Source organism: Astatotilapia calliptera, chromosome 2 (assembly GCF_964374335.1).
Source record: "Astatotilapia calliptera chromosome 2, fAstCal68.1, whole genome shotgun sequence".
Lineage (NCBI taxonomy): Eukaryota > Metazoa > Chordata > Actinopteri > Cichliformes > Cichlidae > Astatotilapia > Astatotilapia calliptera.
Genome location: NC_137423.1, coordinates 35,179,553 through 35,200,273, shown reverse-complemented (window position 1 = coordinate 35,200,273; position 20,721 = coordinate 35,179,553). Strand labels below are relative to the sequence as shown.

Genomic DNA, 20,721 nt, shown 5'->3' with positions numbered 1-20,721 from the left:
CGATCATATGTGTCTACCAATATGTTTAAAGTCTCTTTCTCTTTCTTGCTGATAAACACTTAAAAGGTGCTAAAGTATTTTAACTCTGCATTTTTATGTCCATGTTTTCCTGGTGGCAGTCTTTCCTCCTGGCCTTTTGCAGGCAAGATGCTTCACACCTTGGCATATTGTTGCTACCTCTGTGTATAAGTTGTCTTTTAAATTATCACATGCTACCTCTCTCTAGCTTAGATAACCAAACATTACCATCTGAAGCTTACTTCAGAATTGATAAACCCAAGCTAACAAAAGATGCCCGTGTTAAATCTTTAGATTATGAATAATTCAAGATTGTTTAAAGGTATGTTGTCTGAGCTTGTTTTAGAATTAACTAAGTTTTTGACTTATTCATCATCTAAACACAGTTTTGACTCTCGTTCTCAAATAAAAATTAAACATAGAGCAACACATTTGTGGGAACATTCTTTGACCTTTTTTAACCTCTCCGCTTCACACCAAACCAGAATGAGTGCCATTTAAGACCTACCACTTAGTTCTTTTATTCAAATGTTAGTGGGTTGTTATCTTGCTGTAGGATGTACACCTGACCAACCAGTCTGTCTTCCTTTATTACTTGCCCTTTGCTCACCATTCTCGTAGCTATAAAAAGTACTTCCTGCAGTATTGTCCTGATAATGTATTCCATCTGGTGGGAACAACAAAATAATCAGCATAAATTGGGCCATCTGTGGGAACTGTTTGAAAACCTTTTAAGGATTAATTCATATCACTGCTGCAAAAAAGCTACAATTTTCTTTATCCTTGAAAAAGCAAATTTCTCATGAAATATATTTTCATTTCACCTTGGACAGTGTGCTACTTACCTTTAGACTCTTAAGGTTGGACTTCAAATGGAAAAATACCTGGGTGACTACTGGAAAAATAACATGGCATGCAGGTGATATTAAGAGTCATTACTGAACTGCAAATTCAAGTGACACTGCTAATGAGTGGTTTAGAAGTTATCTAAGAAAACATGTAAACATGTTGCTATTGTGCAAAATAGGCTGCAGTGACCAACTGTCATCTGCAGCATTTATTTGGTGAGTTGGAAAATCCTACTGTTTGCTAAAGCAATGTGTTGCTGTGTGTGCTGGCAGGGTGCGGCTAGAGGCTTTCTCCGACAACAGCGGGAAGCTGCAGCTCTCCCTGCAGGAGATCATAGAATGGCTGACGGCCAAGGACGAGGAGCTGTCGGAGCAGCTGCCCATAGGAGGTGATGTGGGAGCTGTCCAGCACCAGAGGGAGTTCCACCAGGTAACGTGGATAATTCCTTTTCAGTACCCAGTTTACAAGATGTGGTTATTCTCAAAAGGAAAATTAGATACACAGCTTATTCATACTGAAAAATTAGCCAAAGAAAACCATATATGTATATAAAATACAACAGAAACTAAAATGCATAAATGCATTCTTTGATTATATGTGATAGAGGGGATAAGATTCTTGCTATATTAAAGGATTTTCTTCTCAATTTTAAAAGCCATATATCTATGTCCATATTAGACAATATGAAATTATACTGGGAGCATGCTCGAGGTCATGTGCTGATAGTTCATTAACCAAAAAGTCTCCATGCTGATGTTGCCTCATGTAGAACACTAAACCCCCCAAATGCCCCTGTTGTGTCAGTATGGATAAATCACTTTGATCAGTATAAAGTCTAGAAAACGCCTAAATAAATGCAGCCCATTTACCTGTGTGATGTGTGGTTTTTGGGGCAGTGTCTGCACTTTTTTCTTTTACTTGATAAAAGCTAAAATAGTCCAGATTTGAATCAGGGGAATATTCTGGATTTGAATCTTCAGCAGAGCAGTAATAAAAGCACAAGGATAAGCATGCTTGGAGTTTGCAGATAACAAGTCTCTATTCTGCCAGCTTTTGCAGATATCCGAGATATCGATCAAACCGGCATCTATTGTCCAGTTTGAATCAATACTAGATAACTGAAACTTTCTCCAAGTTTAGCTGTCGTTGATACTATTGATGGAGGCATTGATGGAGTACACTGCAGGATGCTCGGATCTCCAAAAGACAGCTGGCGAATACACAAAGAAACGGGTTTACTAACTAAGTGAAATAATAATGAAAGAAATTCAAACTTTGAAACCCTCCAATCAAATGCAAGCTATACCAGCTCACTTTTTTTTGGTTCACTCAGGAACAGCTTAAACAAACTGCTCCAACTAACCAGGTTAATCTAAGGAATGAGCCTGCTCTTTTTCAACTTGACTGAACCACAGCCGCAACTACTATGTTTTTGTAACACACAAATGATATGATATGATTCCTGACATCCACACATATGTATGTGAAACAAGTAAAAGTACCTAATTATAATATTTTTAAAGCTGGAACCTTTACAATTTTGATGTTGTTGCTTAAAAATCAAACTGAGATGGTTAATTAATTACATAGATTGAACAATAGAGCTCAAGCTATTTAGAGGTTTTGTGACTTGTGTGTTTGTCCATCTTTAAGTCATGTTCACAATTCCAGATCACAAATTACATCCACGGCTGGGATTCAGGGGATTAATTGTAGCAGGACAAAGCGCTGCACTTTAAAACCATGATTTTAAAAGATTTTAGAGACTTTTGGGCAAATAAACAGATTCATTAACACTGAGCCACCTAAGGATTAGGCCTCATTCTTTGTGGGTTATGTGTACCACTTAATGGTGATGTGTTTGTTGAATACAAGCAACAAACAAGCATTACCAGTTTAAAGCTGATGGAATTGGTAGCTAATTTAAGTTTTCTTTTTGTCAGTAACAAAGTTTAAGGCTTTAGGGAACATTGACAACATGTCGTCCTCTCAGATAATTCTCTCACGGTTCAGTGATTTGAACTGGCCTGTAAATCTTTCAAGGTCTTGTGTGGAAAGAGGGCCAAAAAACCCAGGAGCTAACAGAATTATAAGTGATCAATTGAACAAGTCAGTTTAGACCAGTGAATGTTTTCATACTTGTACTGAATGTAAAGATGCTCATAATTTAACTTTGGCTATTGGCTGAAAACTGATTCTGCAGGACTCAGGAGCTCTTGTGACAGGAGTTAAGCTAATTAGAGTGCAGTATGATTATATAAGCTTAATTTGTCGTGTATAGCTTTACATCTTCCCAGGTCATGTACAGTATCTGTCCAGCTACTTTTGTTCATATATGTATATGTGTGTGTGTGTGTATATATATATATATATACTATTTCCTCCTCAGAAGGGAAATTAAAAATGATATAGGAAGTTATCGAGCAATGTACAATGATCGCTCCCTTTAAAAGAGTCTATTCTTATAGAGGAGTGAAAAAAGGACCACTTCCAAAGAACTGTGGCTGAGATCTCATTAGTCATTTCTTCTCAGGCCTCTTACCCATCTTCATCACCATCTAAAGACACATGGGAATGAGGTGCTTTAATCTAATTGGCTACTCCATTTCTCTTTTAAGGCCCTGCACATCCACTTAGTGGTCTTTTTCAAGGAAGAAGTTAGGTTGGTTATAGCCTATAACATCTCATCACATCTCGTCATAACCCAACCTATAACTTATAGGTTAGGTTATGATGAGATGTTGTCAAAGTTAGTCCACCATAGAACTTTGCAGCAAAACTAGGAGAACTGCTGTTTTAATCAATCAGTGTTCAGATCTGATAACAGCATTCAGAATAGGAAGTCTGATTCATACATTGAGAATTCAATTACTTCCAAGAAATTTGTGCTATCATTAGATTTTCCCGCAGTAGTGAGGTAAATCTGCCGAAATTTGTGTGTGACTTTAATGAGCAGTCATCCGGTGACTTTCTCAGTTTTCCATAAACTTGCTGGCGCTCACTGCCCTGTGTGTGTCTGTTTCACACAGCAACAGTTAACACGTGCAGCAATATTTCTGGCCAGTGTATGTCCTTGCCTCACCCTGCACAAAACATGTACTCTGACTCTTAAGGTTATCGCTCTTAGATGTATATGCAGTTATTTAAAACACAGCATCATACATCTACATTTATGTTTCTGTCAGGTTGTCACGCTGTCATTTATGTTACTTAATTACCTATAATTGGAAAGCTGGGTCTGTAATTATAGTGCATTAGATTTACCACTAAGTGCATTTCTCTTAACCAACAAAGTTTTAACTGTGATGCTGATCAAAGACAACCTTCCAACATATAAGTGGTGATTAAATATATTATTTAGAAAATACATCAAAAGGAAGAGAAATTTCACATGCATTAAATCTCTTTCAGCTCAGGGTTGCAGAGGGTGATGGACCCACTTGACTTTGGGTGAGAGGCAGGGTATTTGCAGGACAAGCCATCACAACATCACTGATCTAAAACAGAGATTATTAAAAGGTGAAGTTGCTGCACGTTATCACACCTGCAACAACTGAAAATCATCAGTTAACATAACACATATGTGGTATGTCTTTGAGTGCGTATGCATTTCATGTTTGATGGTGTTAGCATAAAAAGGTACTTCACCATAATATCTTAACAGCTGATTTGGACTTTTACAAACAAATCAAGTATAATAAGTTGAATTTCTGTGTTTAGACTACATTGTTGCCATACTTACCTTACATGCATCCAGTTTCCAAGCTCTATTACATCAGACTTGTTCGATTTAACAAGCCAGCATAATGAGTGCAAGTTTCAATATTTTGTCAGTGAATTTTTATTGACGAGATCAAAAGAAAAAATGGATTTCCTGTGTGTTAATGATACCCACTGGTGGCACAACCATAGAAATCCCAGGATGTCTTTAAGGGAGGGAAATCTTTCAACTGAAATCTTTTTAACTTGACATGTCTTATAGCCCTGTGTGCAGTGTGTTAGTGGAAACTCATAAAGTTGGTACAGACAGGAACTGCCTAGCAGGCAGCTCTCCCTTTCTTTCTCCCTCCCTTTCTGTGTGTGTGTGTGTGCGTGTGTGTGTGTGTGTGTGTGTGTGTGTGTGTGTGTGTGTGTGTGTGTCATCCATTAGAACAAAATGATTTTGATTATTATTTAAGTCAAATAATGCAATCAAATATTCAAGGCTTTATAATATACTTTAAGGAGTGTGTGTGGAGGGTATAAAACCATTCATTTTTACTCTCTTCGGATTTCTTTGTGATAGCAAGTATTTGGAAAAACATCAACTATGATCTCCTGGATATTTTTTTTCATTTCCCACTAAATCGCCTTAGCCCTTACTCGGCAGTGATATATCTTGTGAAGTGGTAGTGATGTAGCCACATGCACACATACACGCAGACACCTACAGTAGCCTCCGCTCGCACAAACTTGTAATTGGTTCTGTAACTACAGCATAGTTTCCCATTCCACCCTTTTTCCAATTTTCCATGCTGCCAGTTTGTGCAGTGCGTCTGAAAGGCCACTTGACATAGGTTTGTGGCTCCTGCTTCACACCACTTCAACTCCCATCTCAACTGGTACACTGTGAAATCAGACTCCCAATTAGCAGGCCGGCAATAACAATAAAAAACAAAACAAAAGACACCTTTAAACTCCACATTTATCTGTGCTATGCTCTCCCCCGGGTTTCTCTTCATTCTCTTTTCTCCCTGTCCCTTTTCTTAGTCACTCTTATGTGTATTTTCTCCTACCCCTCGACAGGTTTTTATAACCCCAACTGTATTTTTTTCTCTTTCTTTAATTACCACTTACATGGGGGTTTATACCCATAAGGAAAATAAAGCTTTTGCATTTTCTCGAACAAATTGCATGTTTATGTGATTTATAATTAATTCTTATAATTGTGTTACATCAGAAAAAGCTAAAAGGGTCATGTTGGGTTCATGTCTCATGAATAAATCATGAGACATGGGAGATCCATCTCTTATAAGACATACATTACAATTACAATATATTACAACATTGTAAAATACAACATTTACTATAATCTATTTTTAGTATATCCTTACTAGGATGTAATGTACAATTTTTCCTTTCCTCTCCTCTCCTTTCTGCTCCTCTCCTCTCTCCTCGAATGTCCCATTTTCAGCACAGCATGCCTTTATAATCTGTGATGCCTCTGCTTCCCGAGCGTCTGGTCGTTCTAAAACTTTTCCGACAAAGCAGAGAGGGAAATTGCATTTCGGTTTTCTATAGAGAATTAAAGCGTTTTAAGAAATGTGAATTATTGATCTTAAGTGGATTTATTCTGATGTTGTTGTGTGTGAGTGGAGTTCTCACTGTATTACACTTGTGTATGTGTGTCTCTACATCTGCATGAGCCCTGGCTTGGGAGCATATTTGCTGTGTGTATATTTGGGGCAGTGACAGAGGGGTAAGATACGTATTGGGGGAAATAGTGTATGGCTGTGCGTGCTTCGGTGTTGGAACGACTGAGCAATTTGGCATTGGAAAGGATTTTGTGTGTCTGCAGCAGCTGCAAAAGGAAAATGAAATGAAAATTCATCTACTTCTGTGTTGTCAGAAGCACATAGAAAAGGAGCATCCGGGATGAGTAAAGGGAGTCAAAATGTTTAGACCAAGTCAATGAAGTTATTTCCTCCCCCTGACTTGTTCTCCGCCATGCATTATGTATCTTAATCTGATCTGAAGGCTTCGCTCTTAATGTTCCTTCAACCAAAGATGAAGCCTCTGAGTGTGAAATTTAGCTGGAATTAAAGTTTTAACATGACAGCTGGCTCAGGGAATCCATGGCTCAGCTCCTCTTTGGGCAGCAAAGCAGCTAAAGAGACGACGGAAAGAATAGAGAGCTAGAGAGGATGAAAAGTGGGTAAAGGAAAGGAAGGAGGCGAGGCGAGAATGAAAGGTTAAGGAGGGAATTTGCGCTTGGAGAAAGAGTGTGAGAGAGGAAGAGGAAAAAGACAGAAAGCAGGTTTTCTTCAAGACTGTTGCACTGGGAATCTTATCTCTTGCTGCAGCTCCCCGTCGTGCCACACTTTTGCATGTTTGCATGGTGGCGGCCGGTGTTTGCTGGTGTTTCATTTGGGGCTCTCTGTTTCACTCTACTCGCTGCCTGTTATCAGGCCTGCCGGGCTCTGGTCCTGGGGATTTTCATAGACACTGAAACACTGTCTCTGCAGTGGCTCACAGCACTGCTAATTCCAGCTAGTAATGTAGATTTTTAGCTGAAAATGTAATCTCTTTATACCGTAAGAGGATTGAGAACATTGGCTTCACCTAAATAAATTACTCTGAAGAGAGGAAATATCCCTGGCATTAATTCTCACACCTGCGCTATGTTTTAAACAGAACAAAGATTAGTGCAGAAGAATGGAGAAGGTTGACACGTTGGCTTTCTTTGAGGCCCCAGGAAGGCTCTGGCTATCTCCTCAGTAATAGTGAAGGTGTGTATATGTGTTTGCGCTTTCTTACACACTGGACTCCTTGTCTGTAATTTGCATAGTGAGTACTGTTGAATGTGACCCAGTGGAGCTGAGCTCTTGAGCTAATTGGCTCTTCTGTGCTTGAAGGGCAGATGACCAGTGCACCCAGTAGAGTCCTATGCGCCCTGGGCTCTCATCACAAGCAGAGAGCCGTGTAACTTCACTGGAACGTGTGTGTGTGTGTGTGTGTGTATGTGTGTTTATGTGTGTTTAGTGATTGTGTTAAGTAACCCATGCATTTGAGCAAGTTAATTTTATGTACGCCATTTAGTGTTTCTTAAATAGGTTAGCTAAACAATCTGTGTGGCATGTTGTAATCTTTAAGGAAGGTTATGCAATCTCTGAAGGAAAAAATAAAATATTTATTCTCACCAAGTGAAAAATTCATAGACGTCAAACACACCCTTGCTCTAACCAGTATACTCAGAGGGTTTCTTGCTACATTTTCACTTGTTCCACTGGTGATTTCACAGAGAGAAACTTTCATAAAGTCTTATCTCTAGCATCCAGATTTCAGATATGTTTAAATAACTTTGCTCATAGTTACCCTGTTATTGAGTATCTTAAGTAAATCCAAATGAATTTGATTTAAAATAAATAAATAGAGTCGGTTTTGCTGATATTTTGATATTAGGCTTGGGTAGACTTGTCAGCTGGTGATTATTACTATGTAAACTTCTTTCTATTTTGTGGTTTGGATGATTTTTATGGCATATAAAAGTTGTTTGACTCAGTCCTCGGTCTGGTATTACTAATAGATTATAGTTACTTAAGGATAGTGCTGTGTACCTCGACTAGTTTTCTGTTACTTTTTCCACACACTGGAAGGCACAACCAAGTGACTGAGATAGTGTACAGGAACATTTGTGGTGCATGTGTTTTAGAAGTCCCCAATTCCCAATGGGAGACCATGAAAGTGATTGCGTACAACAGGGCGAAGGTCCTGTGGGACTTCAAGGTCCAGACAGACAAGCAGCTGTTGGCCAGTGAACCAGACATAGAAGTGGTTGACAATGAGAAGAAGACTGCAGTTGTAAGAGACGCAATTGTAGCTGACAGCAACATGAGAAAGAAGGAGCACGAGAAAATAGAGAAGTACCAGGAGCTGAAGGAGCAACTAGACTGACTACACTGGTTGTATTTCAGATCAAAGTGAGAGACATTAGGGTACAAACTGCTGTCATTTACAGCCACAGTAGATTCTCCCTTTTCCTCCTCACACTAGTGAAATAATAATTAATGGCACTGACAACAACACAGTATACAGTATTACTGTAAGTGTGGTAAAAGCTTACCAACAACTGTTACACTAAACCAGTGACCTTCTAGCTCCTCGGGTAAAATCTATGAGTGAACATGATGAAAGTGAAAGTAAATCAACAACCATTGTCATCGCTGGATGTTTTTGAGTCATGTCAATTCACTCTGATCACAGTTTAAAGTTTAAGTAAAAACCATTCGCAAAGATAGAAAACTGTGATACACCTCTAAACCGCCTGCTGTTTGCTTCCTTGATGCTAGCTCTGCTGAGAGCAGCTACTGTCACATGGCAAAGTAAACACAGAACAACATAGACCTGAACTGAACAGATGAACCATGCATCTGCTCATTGTCTCTGATGCCTAACACCACTGGACCAATATCCAATCTATCTCTACTTTTTACTAAGCCAGAAAAAGTTTGACATTACAACTTCTCTGTATCCCTGCAGGCATTCATGGAGGATGTCAAGTCCCGTGGGCCATTTATCTACTCTGTCTTGGAGTCTGCCCAGGCATTTCTGGCTCAGCACCCCTTCCAGGAGCCCGAGGAGACCCTGACCGATGGAAAAGGTCTGCTCCCTCCATCGGCTGTGCCAACTGCTGCTCCAGCCAAAATGTCATACTCATACACCCCCCCTTAGTTGAGTTCCTTTGGTAGGACCCATGCAGGTGAAACGTTCCATTAGTAGTTATTAGCAGTGATCCGTCCTCTCGTGTCACACTGAGTTTAGGGAAAATGTGTGGGTCAGGACCAATTAGCTCTAGTTCACCACCTCTAAAGTACCATCTGCTCAGATCAATAATACAGCATGCTCCTCTGGTTCTCCACGGTTACATCCTCTTTGTAGTGTTTGGCTCTCACCTCTGGCTGCTCATTGAGGGAATACTCTAGCAATCAACCTTACTGTGTTCCCCAACATGAGTGGCCCCCTGCCTTTCTCTTTCCCTGTTTCTATTCATCGAGTTGATATGCCATCCTTCTTAAATCATTACTCTTCTCTTGGCTGACTTCTAACCCCCCGTTCTTCTCTTCACCCTGTTATTTCTCCGTATGCTCCCGTTTATTACTTCTTCTTTTGCACCTTTATGCTGTTACCTCCGCATGACCCCATCAAACCTCTTCCATCTTCCACAGAGGTGTCTCCACGCCGGCGGATCTTGAATGTGAGCCGCTCTGTGTGGAAGCAGGCGAACGTAGCCAGTGACCTGTGGGAAAAACTGACAGCACGTTGTGTGGACCGCCACAGGTCAGACTCTTTTATTTGTAATATATATATAAAATATCTTGTTCTGATAAAGGGTGGTTTCTGAACTGGTGAAAAGAAACCATACTCGGATTGTTTACTATAGTTTATCAGGATTATTTAATTGCGAATTTGAAATACTTGTGCTTTAGTATTCCCACTGGATGGCACCTTCTGCTTCCACCAAAATCCAGGGTAAAATTTACTTTACTGCATTTATCTGACAGCTTGTCATATTTCAGATATCTAGGAGTTGCTAGAAAATTTACCAAAGATACATTTAGTCTCTGAACTTAGTTCTGTTTAAATAATTGATTAAGCCCCCCAAGAGATTAAAGAAAGATTAGAGGAATTCAAGATAGCGTAGTAGAACTGTTTTTTTGTGTTTTTTTTGTGGGGTTTTTTTGGCTTAATCCTTACCCGATACAGTAGTAAAAGCCTTCTTACACATTCCATAATTCAATCAATATAATGTTGCTCACAATGGCCAGTTTTTAGTATGAAGAGCACATTTTGCTGATAATTCATATATATTTCTATTCAAGTACGCTGTAGATTTACTGGGTTATTATCCGTCCCTTCATTTATTCCACCACTGGGACTCTGTACTCTTTGTCTGTCATAATTTTTAATCAAGTTGAGTACAAGGAAAATTATTTTTAGATCTTTCTTCAGAATATAAGTATTTGTGTCCTCTGCAGGCCTTGCCAATACAATTTTAGTAATTAGTGTTTTTAAATTAAACTAGTAATGACAAAACATCAGTAAATAAAACAAATTCTGTGGTCTCTGTGCCTGTGAAACTATTGGACAACTTGTTATTCATTACTTTATTTTTCTTTTAGTCATGAAGAGTGACTAAAGCTCGCTTATGATTAAATATAAGAGGTGTGGCATATGTGATTATTCTTTTTGCTTTTGTGAGTCCGTGCAGTATACTCTGTAGTCTATGTATAATGAACAAGACAGATAAAGACAGAGATAATGGAATGGAGTTAATGGGAAAAGGAAAAAGAAATGCATATTTGTCATAATTATATTACAGTTTCTCAGAATTACTTAAGCAGATTGGTTGAAACCATTTCCTATTTCTCAAATAATCAAAAAAAAAAAAACAATTTTCAAACTACATTCACAAAACCTCCGACACTTCTGGGAACACCAAACATCAAATAATAAAATTGTTTCATTAAAAAAACAAAGCAAAACAAACAAAAAACAAAACCAAAAGAGATAAAAGAGAAGTAGATATCATGTAGTGCAAGTATTACCACAGAAAACTGAGTGATATGTTAAGTTTATTTTTCAAGCAAATTGGCATAAACTCTAAGTCTTAATCAGGGTCCACAGACCATATCTAGCAAGTGTTCTTGGCTTTTGTTTTTTGTCATCATAGCCATGCGGCAATTACTTTCTTTCTTTTTTTAAAAATAATTTAATCGATGCTGAAAACAATAGTCTGTAAAAACAGCATGGAACATTCATTACAATACATTGTTCAGGGCATACTGTGCAATCTGCAAAAATACAATCTACATGTAATATACAGCAAATATTCGAGATTGTGATAGTTGAAGATTGTTAGTACACTTCATCTGAACCGCCTCTTTAACTGCTTATTAATGCACTTAACTGAGTGTATTTGGACATGGTCAAGATAACCTTCAGAAATTTAATTTAAGCATCAGAGGAAATGGGGAAGAGAGGTGATTTAAGTGATCTGGCACCAGATCTGGTGGGTGGTCTTAGTATTTTAGAAACTGCTGATCTACTGTGATTTTCCCACACAACCATCTCTAGTGTTTACAAAGAATCATTAGAAAAAGATAAGTTGTTTTGTTGATAACAGAGGTCAGAAGAGAATGGACAGACTGGCTTAAATTGAGTGGAAGGCAATAATAACTCAAATAGCCATTTGTTATAACCAAGCTATGCAGAACATTTCCTTTAGGACCGTACTGTAAACGTCTTCTGATGTTAAACATAGCACGTTACACCCAGTGCTGGTAACTAATGAATTGGCCTGTGAGTATATAATTGTATGGAGTTTTAAATATGAAATATAAACATGGAAAAGGAAAAATTAATTTTTCAAGACGGTTTTTTCCACATTTTTCTTCCTTTCGTCTTAGATGATTTCTACCCATTCTTGGTGTCAATTTACTCTGCTATTGGGTAAATTAGATCATTTCTGAATTTCTGAATCATGTTTAAGAAATTAAATCTGTCTTGTATTTGTGGTTAACCTTTGTCAGCTGTTAAAGATTAAAGTTTTAGAAAATTACTGTGTTTAGAAATTTAGCAATAAGAGAAAATGAGCTCTACAAATTAAGTTGAAGTAGGTAAAAAATGAAATGGAAAAGGTTCAAAGAGCAATTAAATTGGTAAATGGATTGATTCTTATATAGCGCTTTTCTACTCTCACGGAGTACTCAAAGCGCTCTATACAACATGCCTCATTCACCCAATCACACCCAATCTCACAAGCACTTTATCTACACTTAGTGCTTTCTAACGACATTCATACACATTCATACTCCGATGGATGCATCGGAGAGCAAGTTGGGGTTAGTATCTTGCCCAAGGATACTTGACTGGAGGAGCCAGGGATCAAACCACCAACCTTCTGATCAGTAGGTGATCTGCTCTACCTCCTGAGCTACAGCCACTGTGTTTGTTTAAAAGAATGAGATTGTGGTGTATATTTATAATAAAACTTTTTTATTTTATCAAAAAATAAGATCATACATCCATACAAGAGAACAATGCCTGTGTGTGTTTTATGGTTTTAAAGCCAAGAGTTGTTTCTTCCCATGACTGTGTGTGTGTGCCTCCACAGCAGGTTTATGTAGCAATATATTTCATGTAATACAATTACCATAACCTGATTACAAAATGTGGCAGCTATAATCCATTACAGAAACAATTATGAAAACACATTTATCAAGGTTTGAAGTCGTGAAAATTCAGAGCTCACTTTTCTCTATATCGAAACTTGTTTTTGCACAAAAGCCATTTAGAACTGGTGGAATGAAATATATATTTATATACACTGCCTTATTGAAATGACAGCCTGTAAATTTGGATAAATGGGTTGTTTCAGTGCATGCTCCATGGATTTTGATTGATTTATTTCCTCACACTGATTCCAGATTTTAATTGATCGGGTAGTTAACTTTAAAAAGTTGCATTTTCTACAAAACCTCCAGACATATGGAAAGGACTTTGGAGCGTCTTCTTCAGATCCAGGCTGCAATGGAAGAGCTTGCAGGGGCCTTGGAGCAGGCAGAGGGGGTGAGGGATGCCTGGGAGCCTGTTGGAGACCTCTTCATTGACTCTCTACAGGACCACATAGATGCTACCAAGGTACCGATCTGCAGTACACTCTCGGCTCTTTTTTTTCTCTTATCTCTCCCTCACTAATCTAAATTGGGTTTACCTGTAGAGTAAACTAATTGTCTCCTTCGAGATTATCGCCTCTGGCTATCTCTGAAAAAGCACACATTGCAACATGTCTCAAACAAACATCAAAAAAATGACATCCGGCTTTTTTTTTTTTTTTCTCAATTCTAAAAACCACAATTATGCGATCCTCCTGCATAAACAGGTGATCTGTTTCAAGCTGTGTTCCTTTAAAGTGATTGTTTTTTGTTGCCTGCATGCACATTCCTGCCAGAAAGGCTGTAATCTGACAGATGATGACAAGGCCCTTCAAAATGACACTGCGATGTGGCAGGAGTTACAAATCTCAGCTGAATAGATGTTGTTAAACAAATGACAGGTCATTGGTTCTGTTGCCGCTGCCTGTAATTGTGCGGCGCTATTCATTAGAAGCGAGGGCACTTCACAATAATCATGTCACTGTTTGGACTCCTGTCACAGCCAGCACATGTTCAGCTCAGTCTTTAGGGCAGGCTTGTCAGTTGGCGTCATCTGTACTCCTTTACTCCCTTGTGCTTACACATGGGTGCATGCATATACAAAAACAGACACATGGATGCACACAGGATGCAATTATAAAAGTACACTAGACACTTTTGCATTCAAATGTAGAGTAGATCTGCAGCATCTACTCTACATTCCACACATCCTAAAATTACATTTTTTTTAGTCTTGTTTCATCTGATCAACACTCAAAATCCAAATATAACTTTTATATTATATACAGACTAACTGATAAAAAGATTTTAATAACTCTTCTTGCATGAAAAAGAAATACTTACATAATTTGTAAAAGTAAAAATAAAATATCAGATTTTATTTATGTATTTATTTATTTATTTTTTACTGTTTTTCATATTTCCAATGATTTTTATTAACTCTTCATTTTTGCTGGGGTAGCATATTTTGAGAGGTTCAGGGATTAATTTTCTGACATCAAAAGAAGCAATTGAGCACATTCTGCATGGGAAATGATTGGTCAACAAAATAAAAACACTGGCTTGTGAGCAGATTGCCCATAGTTTTCATGGAAGGTATTGACTTGTCTGCAAATGTGAAGAAACTGTGAGGGTGAAGAAAACTGAAAATGAACCATTTCCCTTCAAAGTAAAAGTTTAACTTACAGCTGCAATCACCATGTTTCACTGTGAAAAGTGACGAGTGCTTGTAGACAAGTAGTTGTACTTCAGAGAGGCAAAGAACACGCGGATAGTGGTGAAAATGATGTTTCAGTTATTACTCGCGTTGATCTTCAGCATTAGCTAACTTTCACAGGTTTAGTGTTCATCATTATTGTTACTGTAGCAGAATGATTCCGTTTGACTGAATACATTCATCCCACTGAAATATGATAAATGAATTATTTTATTGCAGTTGGGGAAAAAAATAAATGAAGCAAATGTGAACTATGAAAATGCCTGGACTATTTTGTTTATATAGCACATTGAAAACAACAGAAGTTGACCCAAAGTACTTTCTGGCCAAGTTTATTTCCACTCCAGAGCTACAAAAAACAGTGTTTCAAAACACATGAAAAAGTGTGAAATGTGTGCTTTATTGTTTTAACTAATTAACGGTGGAAAGCAACAATCATGGTCATGAAAATGTATTGGGATTTAGAAAATTAATGGTGCTTTCGTTTCATATGCTCTGCTCTCCCCTATGTAAGCTACCTTTAGGATAGTGGCCTTGTATCTACTTGGTATCATATCAAAACCAGATTTTGAAATATTGCACAGTACTGCGACCAACAATGCAAAATGCACGGGACACTGGCATGCATATACTCACATTCCATCTTAGTTATTTTACAAATTTTCTGGTTTTCTCAGTTTACACACTATAAAAAGGGGCTGGTTCAGTTTCAGTACTGTTCTCTCGTCTGATCTTAAGACATTCAAACATGGCTTTCTGCCAAATTCTTTCTAAAACAGACCAGAAAGCTATAACGGATCAACTTTCCATTGATTTTTTTTTAAATTTAATTTAAATGTAGTTGGTCCAGACTGGATGTTTCTGGATTGCGCTATAATTCTATCTATGTCTGATGTTGTTCAATATTTTGTATTTAATCTGTTTCCCCCCTCTCTTTTCCCACTACTCCTGTTTACGTCCAACTCCCTGTGGTCCTCTGTTTTTCTTGTCCTCGCTCATGCTCCATCCAGTTATTTAAGGAGGAACTGACCCAGGTGAAAGAGGGCATGAAGCACATCAATGATCTAGCCCACCAGCTGGCAATCTCCGACGTCCATTTATCGATGGAGAATGCCCGTGCTCTGGAGCATCTCAACAGCAGATGGAAAGTGCTTCAGGTAGAGTTCACTACTGGGTCCATAGTGCCTGTTTGACTCTGTCAGCAGCAGGTTGTGCAGCAGTCACATTCAAGAGGACATAAGAGAGTGATTCCATGTGCAATGTTTGGACTTTTAATGGTGTCTATACTTCTGGCTTCCAACTGTTTTATGTTTTACACATCTTTTGAGCACAGCGGTGTGCTTTTGGACATTGATGAGGGGCCGTGTGCGTGATGAAGAGTTTTCATACCATTTAAGAGGAAGATCAGAGTATGTTTGCAGGCTGAAAGGTCAATGATGTATCTCTCACTTAACTCACAGAACGGTTGAAGCCACTGGATAACAACATCACAAGATTGGTAATTTTAAAGAAAGAGTATAAAATTTTAGAACATATGTTTGTTTGGGAAAATTTATCAGATTAGATCAAATCTAAGTGAAAAAACTGGATAGAGAAATATAGCTATTTGATTAGTTAAAAAATCCACAGCCAGAGTACAGTGTCATTATACATTACTGTTTGTGTGTGAGTCTCATAGAAAAGTTGCCTTAAAATTATTAAGCTGGTTGGATGTGTTGGTAAATGTATTTTGAGCTTTAGAGGCAGTCTATTTAGCTGTTTTCACCGTCTGTATACAAAGTTATGGCTTATTGCTTATAAATCTCAAGGAAAATAAAACATTCTTAAGGTCAAAATGTAGAATATTTATAGAATGTGTTAAATGAAACCAAGTTGCGCTTGAAGTTTTGATTTCTTCTTCGTTATTTTTGCAGTGACGTTGGTTTTTGTCTTTTCTTTTCCCACAGAATAAAAATCAGTTTCAAAACTCGTACTAATAGTATAGAAACTTGGCTGAGTGAATGTTGGATTTGCATTGGGAGCATGTAAATGTATCAAATCCCAGCAGCCTTGACATACTAATCACAATATTAACCTGCTTTATGAACATCTGTTGTTTTTCCAATGGCATTTCATTCCTGTGATGAGCTCGTTTTTTCATTGTTTCCCTCTCTTTCTCTTTTTAAGGGAGCTCAAACTAAGGAAATGAGCAGGAATGTAGATACATTTGTTATTAAATATGTTTAATGGTCACAGTTATTTAGAGTCATTCCTAACCTTCATAAGCTTAAGAGCCCTAAACCATTACAATTGAAGACATAACAATAGGAAAAAAGTAATGAGTACCTCCTACCCACTTGGAGGAGGTTAAAAAACCTTAAGAAGCTTTAAAACCTTAGGGGGACTTCATAAAACATGTATTGTTTCTTTCATTTTTAGTGTACAATTTTTTCATTAACAGTGACTTTGTGTGAAATCAATCATAAAACAAGAAGAAGAAAAAAAGTAAAACAACACTCCTGCTGTAAAATACTGACTAATTTGTGGAGTTGTTTCTCCTCTCCGTTTCCTGTTTTATATATTATTCCCTTCTTGTTGAAATACAGCCTTTTTTTTAATCACAGGTTTCATATCTTGTATTTTTTTATATTAATTATATAGCAGCCAGGTGTTGCTAATCAAAAGCACATGATTAGCAGCACTTCATGAAATGTGACCACCTCTATAACAGCAGAGGTTTTGACAGTTTCCTGGTCTGTGGCGCTCCTGTGCGTGTTAACTAAATGCCAGAGGTGGGCATCCCAGCACTACCAGTCCAAGCTCAGTACCTGGGCGCCTTGCAGGCACTGAGTTGCATATGACCTCCTCTGTATAGCCAAGGATTCTTGAGTCAAATGTGTCAAAATCATGTCATGCAGCAGGACAATGTTCCCAAGAACAGCAGCAAATTTGCATTATCGTGATTTTTAATCATTTTCATCCATTCTTTTGCATAAGCCCAGTCAAAGTCCAGACCTCGACCTGATTGAGATGCTGTGCTTAAAGGAGCTGTGCATAAACAAATACCTGCAAACTTAAATGAACTGAAACGACATTATAAGGAAGAATGTAAAACAATACGGAACATTTCTGTTTTTAAATTATATATTTTACCAGACTTTTGTCCTCACTTGATCGCAAATATTTGCCGCGATTTTCACATTTGGAGAAATCTATAATTTTATTCACTCTAATGCTCCATTTCACTCTAGCTGTCTGTCAGTGGTGTCACAGCCTTTACCCAAGCCAGCCATCAAGCTAATGTGTACTAATGGTATTCTATATTATTATAACAATATTCTGCATGGTTATAGTTATTTTAGTGCCATTGTGGTAGAATGGATTCATAGCATAAATCTGCAGAATATAATGTGATAAAATCACGTCAGTGTAGGGCACAATTGGTAAGAAATGTACCAATGACAACAGAGTCTGTCTTGACTGCATACAACAGCTTTATCCATCTGGTGGTGTTTCTAATAGGAAAAGTGTGCAGTGAGTGTACATCAGTGCACCAATGAGATGAACATATATTTAAACCCATGCACTTAAATGAAGAGGGTAATTCATCAGTGCCATGAAAGCACTTACTCTTAACCCCCTTTAAAAAATTGAACTGAACTTGGCTTCCTCTCAGTGCTTAGCAGAATGCTTAGTTGATGCATTATCGACTGTGCATTACTTTAACTGCAGTGTTTTTCAAGCACAGGCTTTACCCACCATCAGTAACCTAGTAACACTCCTGCAAGCACAACAAAACTCTCAGCCTTCACTGCATCTCTTGTGAGAACATCCCCTTCCCATTAGATAACTGTCATGACACCTCTTCCACACCCTGACATGATGATTGCCACTCCAGCCTTGTTTCCTCGTGAGGTGTCTCCACTCTGAGCATGATGATTTTCAGTGTCTGTTAAACTATTCTTAGAAGTTAATTCCTAGCACCCACTTTGCACGCTCGCTGTGACTTGTCTCAGTGTGACTTTCAGATTGCGTCTGTAGCTCTGAGCACTTCATGGACAGAACAAAACAAAACAGAACAGACCACTATAGAGAAGCCGTGCCTTTGATTTGTCAGCAAGAGATTTTTTTTTCCAGGCTCTCTGTGGGACTGAAAGAAATAACAAATAAACAATAATAATGCAGCCCTGTAAGAATCATGTGTCAGTGCTTTCTAAAGATTTTCTCAATAACTAGCCTGAAAACTTGTAGGTAGATGCTCTATGGCAATAGTTGTCTGTCAGTTAGTCCACCCACCATGTTGGTACAGAAATATCTCGTCAAAATAAGTTCAACTTCCATGATTTTTTTTCTCTTTTATTGTACAGTAATATAGGGTGAATATGATTTTTCTGAATGATTTTTTTCCCTTTCATGCACCTTAATGTAGCATTTCCACAACTACTCAATGGTTTTCCACTTGTTTAAATGATGCTTACAATACTATAGACTGTCACTGAAATGCTTTCAAGCAACCCCCTATTCTAATTCTAAGCATGTAATCCTAAATATGGTTAAATTTTAAATGTGTTATCAGTGAACAATGAGACTCAGAACCAAACTGATTAGGTGGGTAGATGACACAACAAAGCTTCAAAAATAGCTCTCCGGAAAAATGTGAACTTCTTTGCAGAAATGTTTTAATGTAGAGAATATACTCCCTAGAATCAGTAATACAAGCAGTGGATGTGTGGGTGTAAGACAAAGCTTGTACTTTGTTATCGGGTACCATGTCATTGTGATATGTCTTTTTAGTGGTGAACTAATTAAGTTCACTGGCCTTTGCTTGCAAACCAGTAAGATACTCCCACAGAGTCTTTATTTCTATACATTAGTAACCTACACCACTTCTGCTGTAGTTGTATTTTTCTTTGATAAGAGTTAATGAGAGAAATTTAGATGATTGTTTAAAACATTCACACGTGCTGAAAACCCCAGTCATCCATTGTCACAGCTAGCATTAGCCTAGTGACAGGAATAAAACAAGCGGCTAAAGGGAGAGATGAGGTCCACACAAAGCAGCTTTTTTCACCCTCAATAAACATGCAAAAAACATGCTGAAAGTGCTAACTCTGACAGGTGGCATTAGATTGCAGCAGTGCCCAGTACTGTTAACTCACAACCATTTACAGACTATTGATGGTTTACCCTCCAGCCGCGCTATTCAGATTGGGTTGCCTAATCTACAAAAGCAATTAAATATTCACATTATACTGCTTTATGCCGCATCACTGCAAATGCTTTACCAGTCTGTTTGGCTATTACCCACATCAGTCTACCCCTACTCATAAACACCATCCCTAGATACCAGAACTCTTCCACAAAATCCCTCCCTTTCCCACTTAGAGGTGCTAATTCTCATCACTCATCACCAATCACTTTCCACTTGGCTCCAAACTGTCCCAGTACAAGTGGGAGGTTATGGCTTGATGAAGCTGACAGGAACCACAACATGTACAAAAATTAAAGATGGTGTGAGACCACTGGAAATCTTCAAATCCTGCTCAGACCCAAAGAGAAAGTCGTCATAACCAGAATTTAAACACCAGCAGTTTAATTAATTGCTTACACTGAGATTTTACAGTTAAAAAAAATTAAGTTTCCCCCTGCTGGCACAGCCAAACCTAACAAGCTTACTCCAGAACCAACCATCAATAATCATACCTAAGTGTATGTAGCCATTTCTTAAACATGGTGTTCAAAAATGACCAAAAAGTACAAAATCAAATGCAAATCTACAATGTGTTTCCTCTCTACTCATTTAAGAAGCATTGTTGAGTATTATTGCATTCTTATATTAGATTCTTACATTACATTACATTCTTATTCAATTTGGTATATGAAGAAAGAGCTGGGTTTGGCTTATCTTGCTCCTAATTTATGTCCATAAATTGTAAAAGGAGTCTCCATGCAAAAGTTCTTTCACAGCAACTATTCCTGCTACGTATATCTTTGAAGCAGCTATGTGCCGCACAGTTTGTGTGCCCTCTGGTCTTTGATTTAGGTGGTAAATGAAGGTAGATGAAAGCTTATCTGATGTACAGTGTGGTAAACAGATTTTGAGTATCCATAGACACCAGCAGATATTCATCTCCCAGATTTTAGATTTCCTTCAGATTTTCTGTGATTGTAGTAGGGCCCAAGCAACATTTGAAGAGAGAGATGTTAAAAATGAGAGAAAATCATTTCAATCTTGTTTGAGCTGCC

At 38.0% G+C, this 20,721-nt stretch overlaps 1 protein-coding gene across 5 annotated transcripts in view; it reads left to right on the top strand.

Moving 5' to 3' along the window:
- Positions 1–20,721, top strand: part of drp2 (dystrophin related protein 2) — a 176,026-nt gene that overhangs the window by 120,111 nt on the left and 35,194 nt on the right. For all 5 annotated transcript variants that reach the window (XM_080308321.1, XM_080308312.1, XM_026145315.2 and 2 more), the window contains 5 exons: positions 1,140–1,296; positions 9,106–9,226; positions 9,792–9,903; positions 13,110–13,266; positions 15,507–15,653. In XM_080308321.1, coding sequence (XP_080164447.1) covers positions 1,140–1,296; positions 9,106–9,226; positions 9,792–9,903; positions 13,110–13,266; positions 15,507–15,653 — 694 coding nt within the window. The remainder of the gene's footprint in view (positions 1–1,139; positions 1,297–9,105; positions 9,227–9,791; positions 9,904–13,109; positions 13,267–15,506; positions 15,654–20,721) is intronic.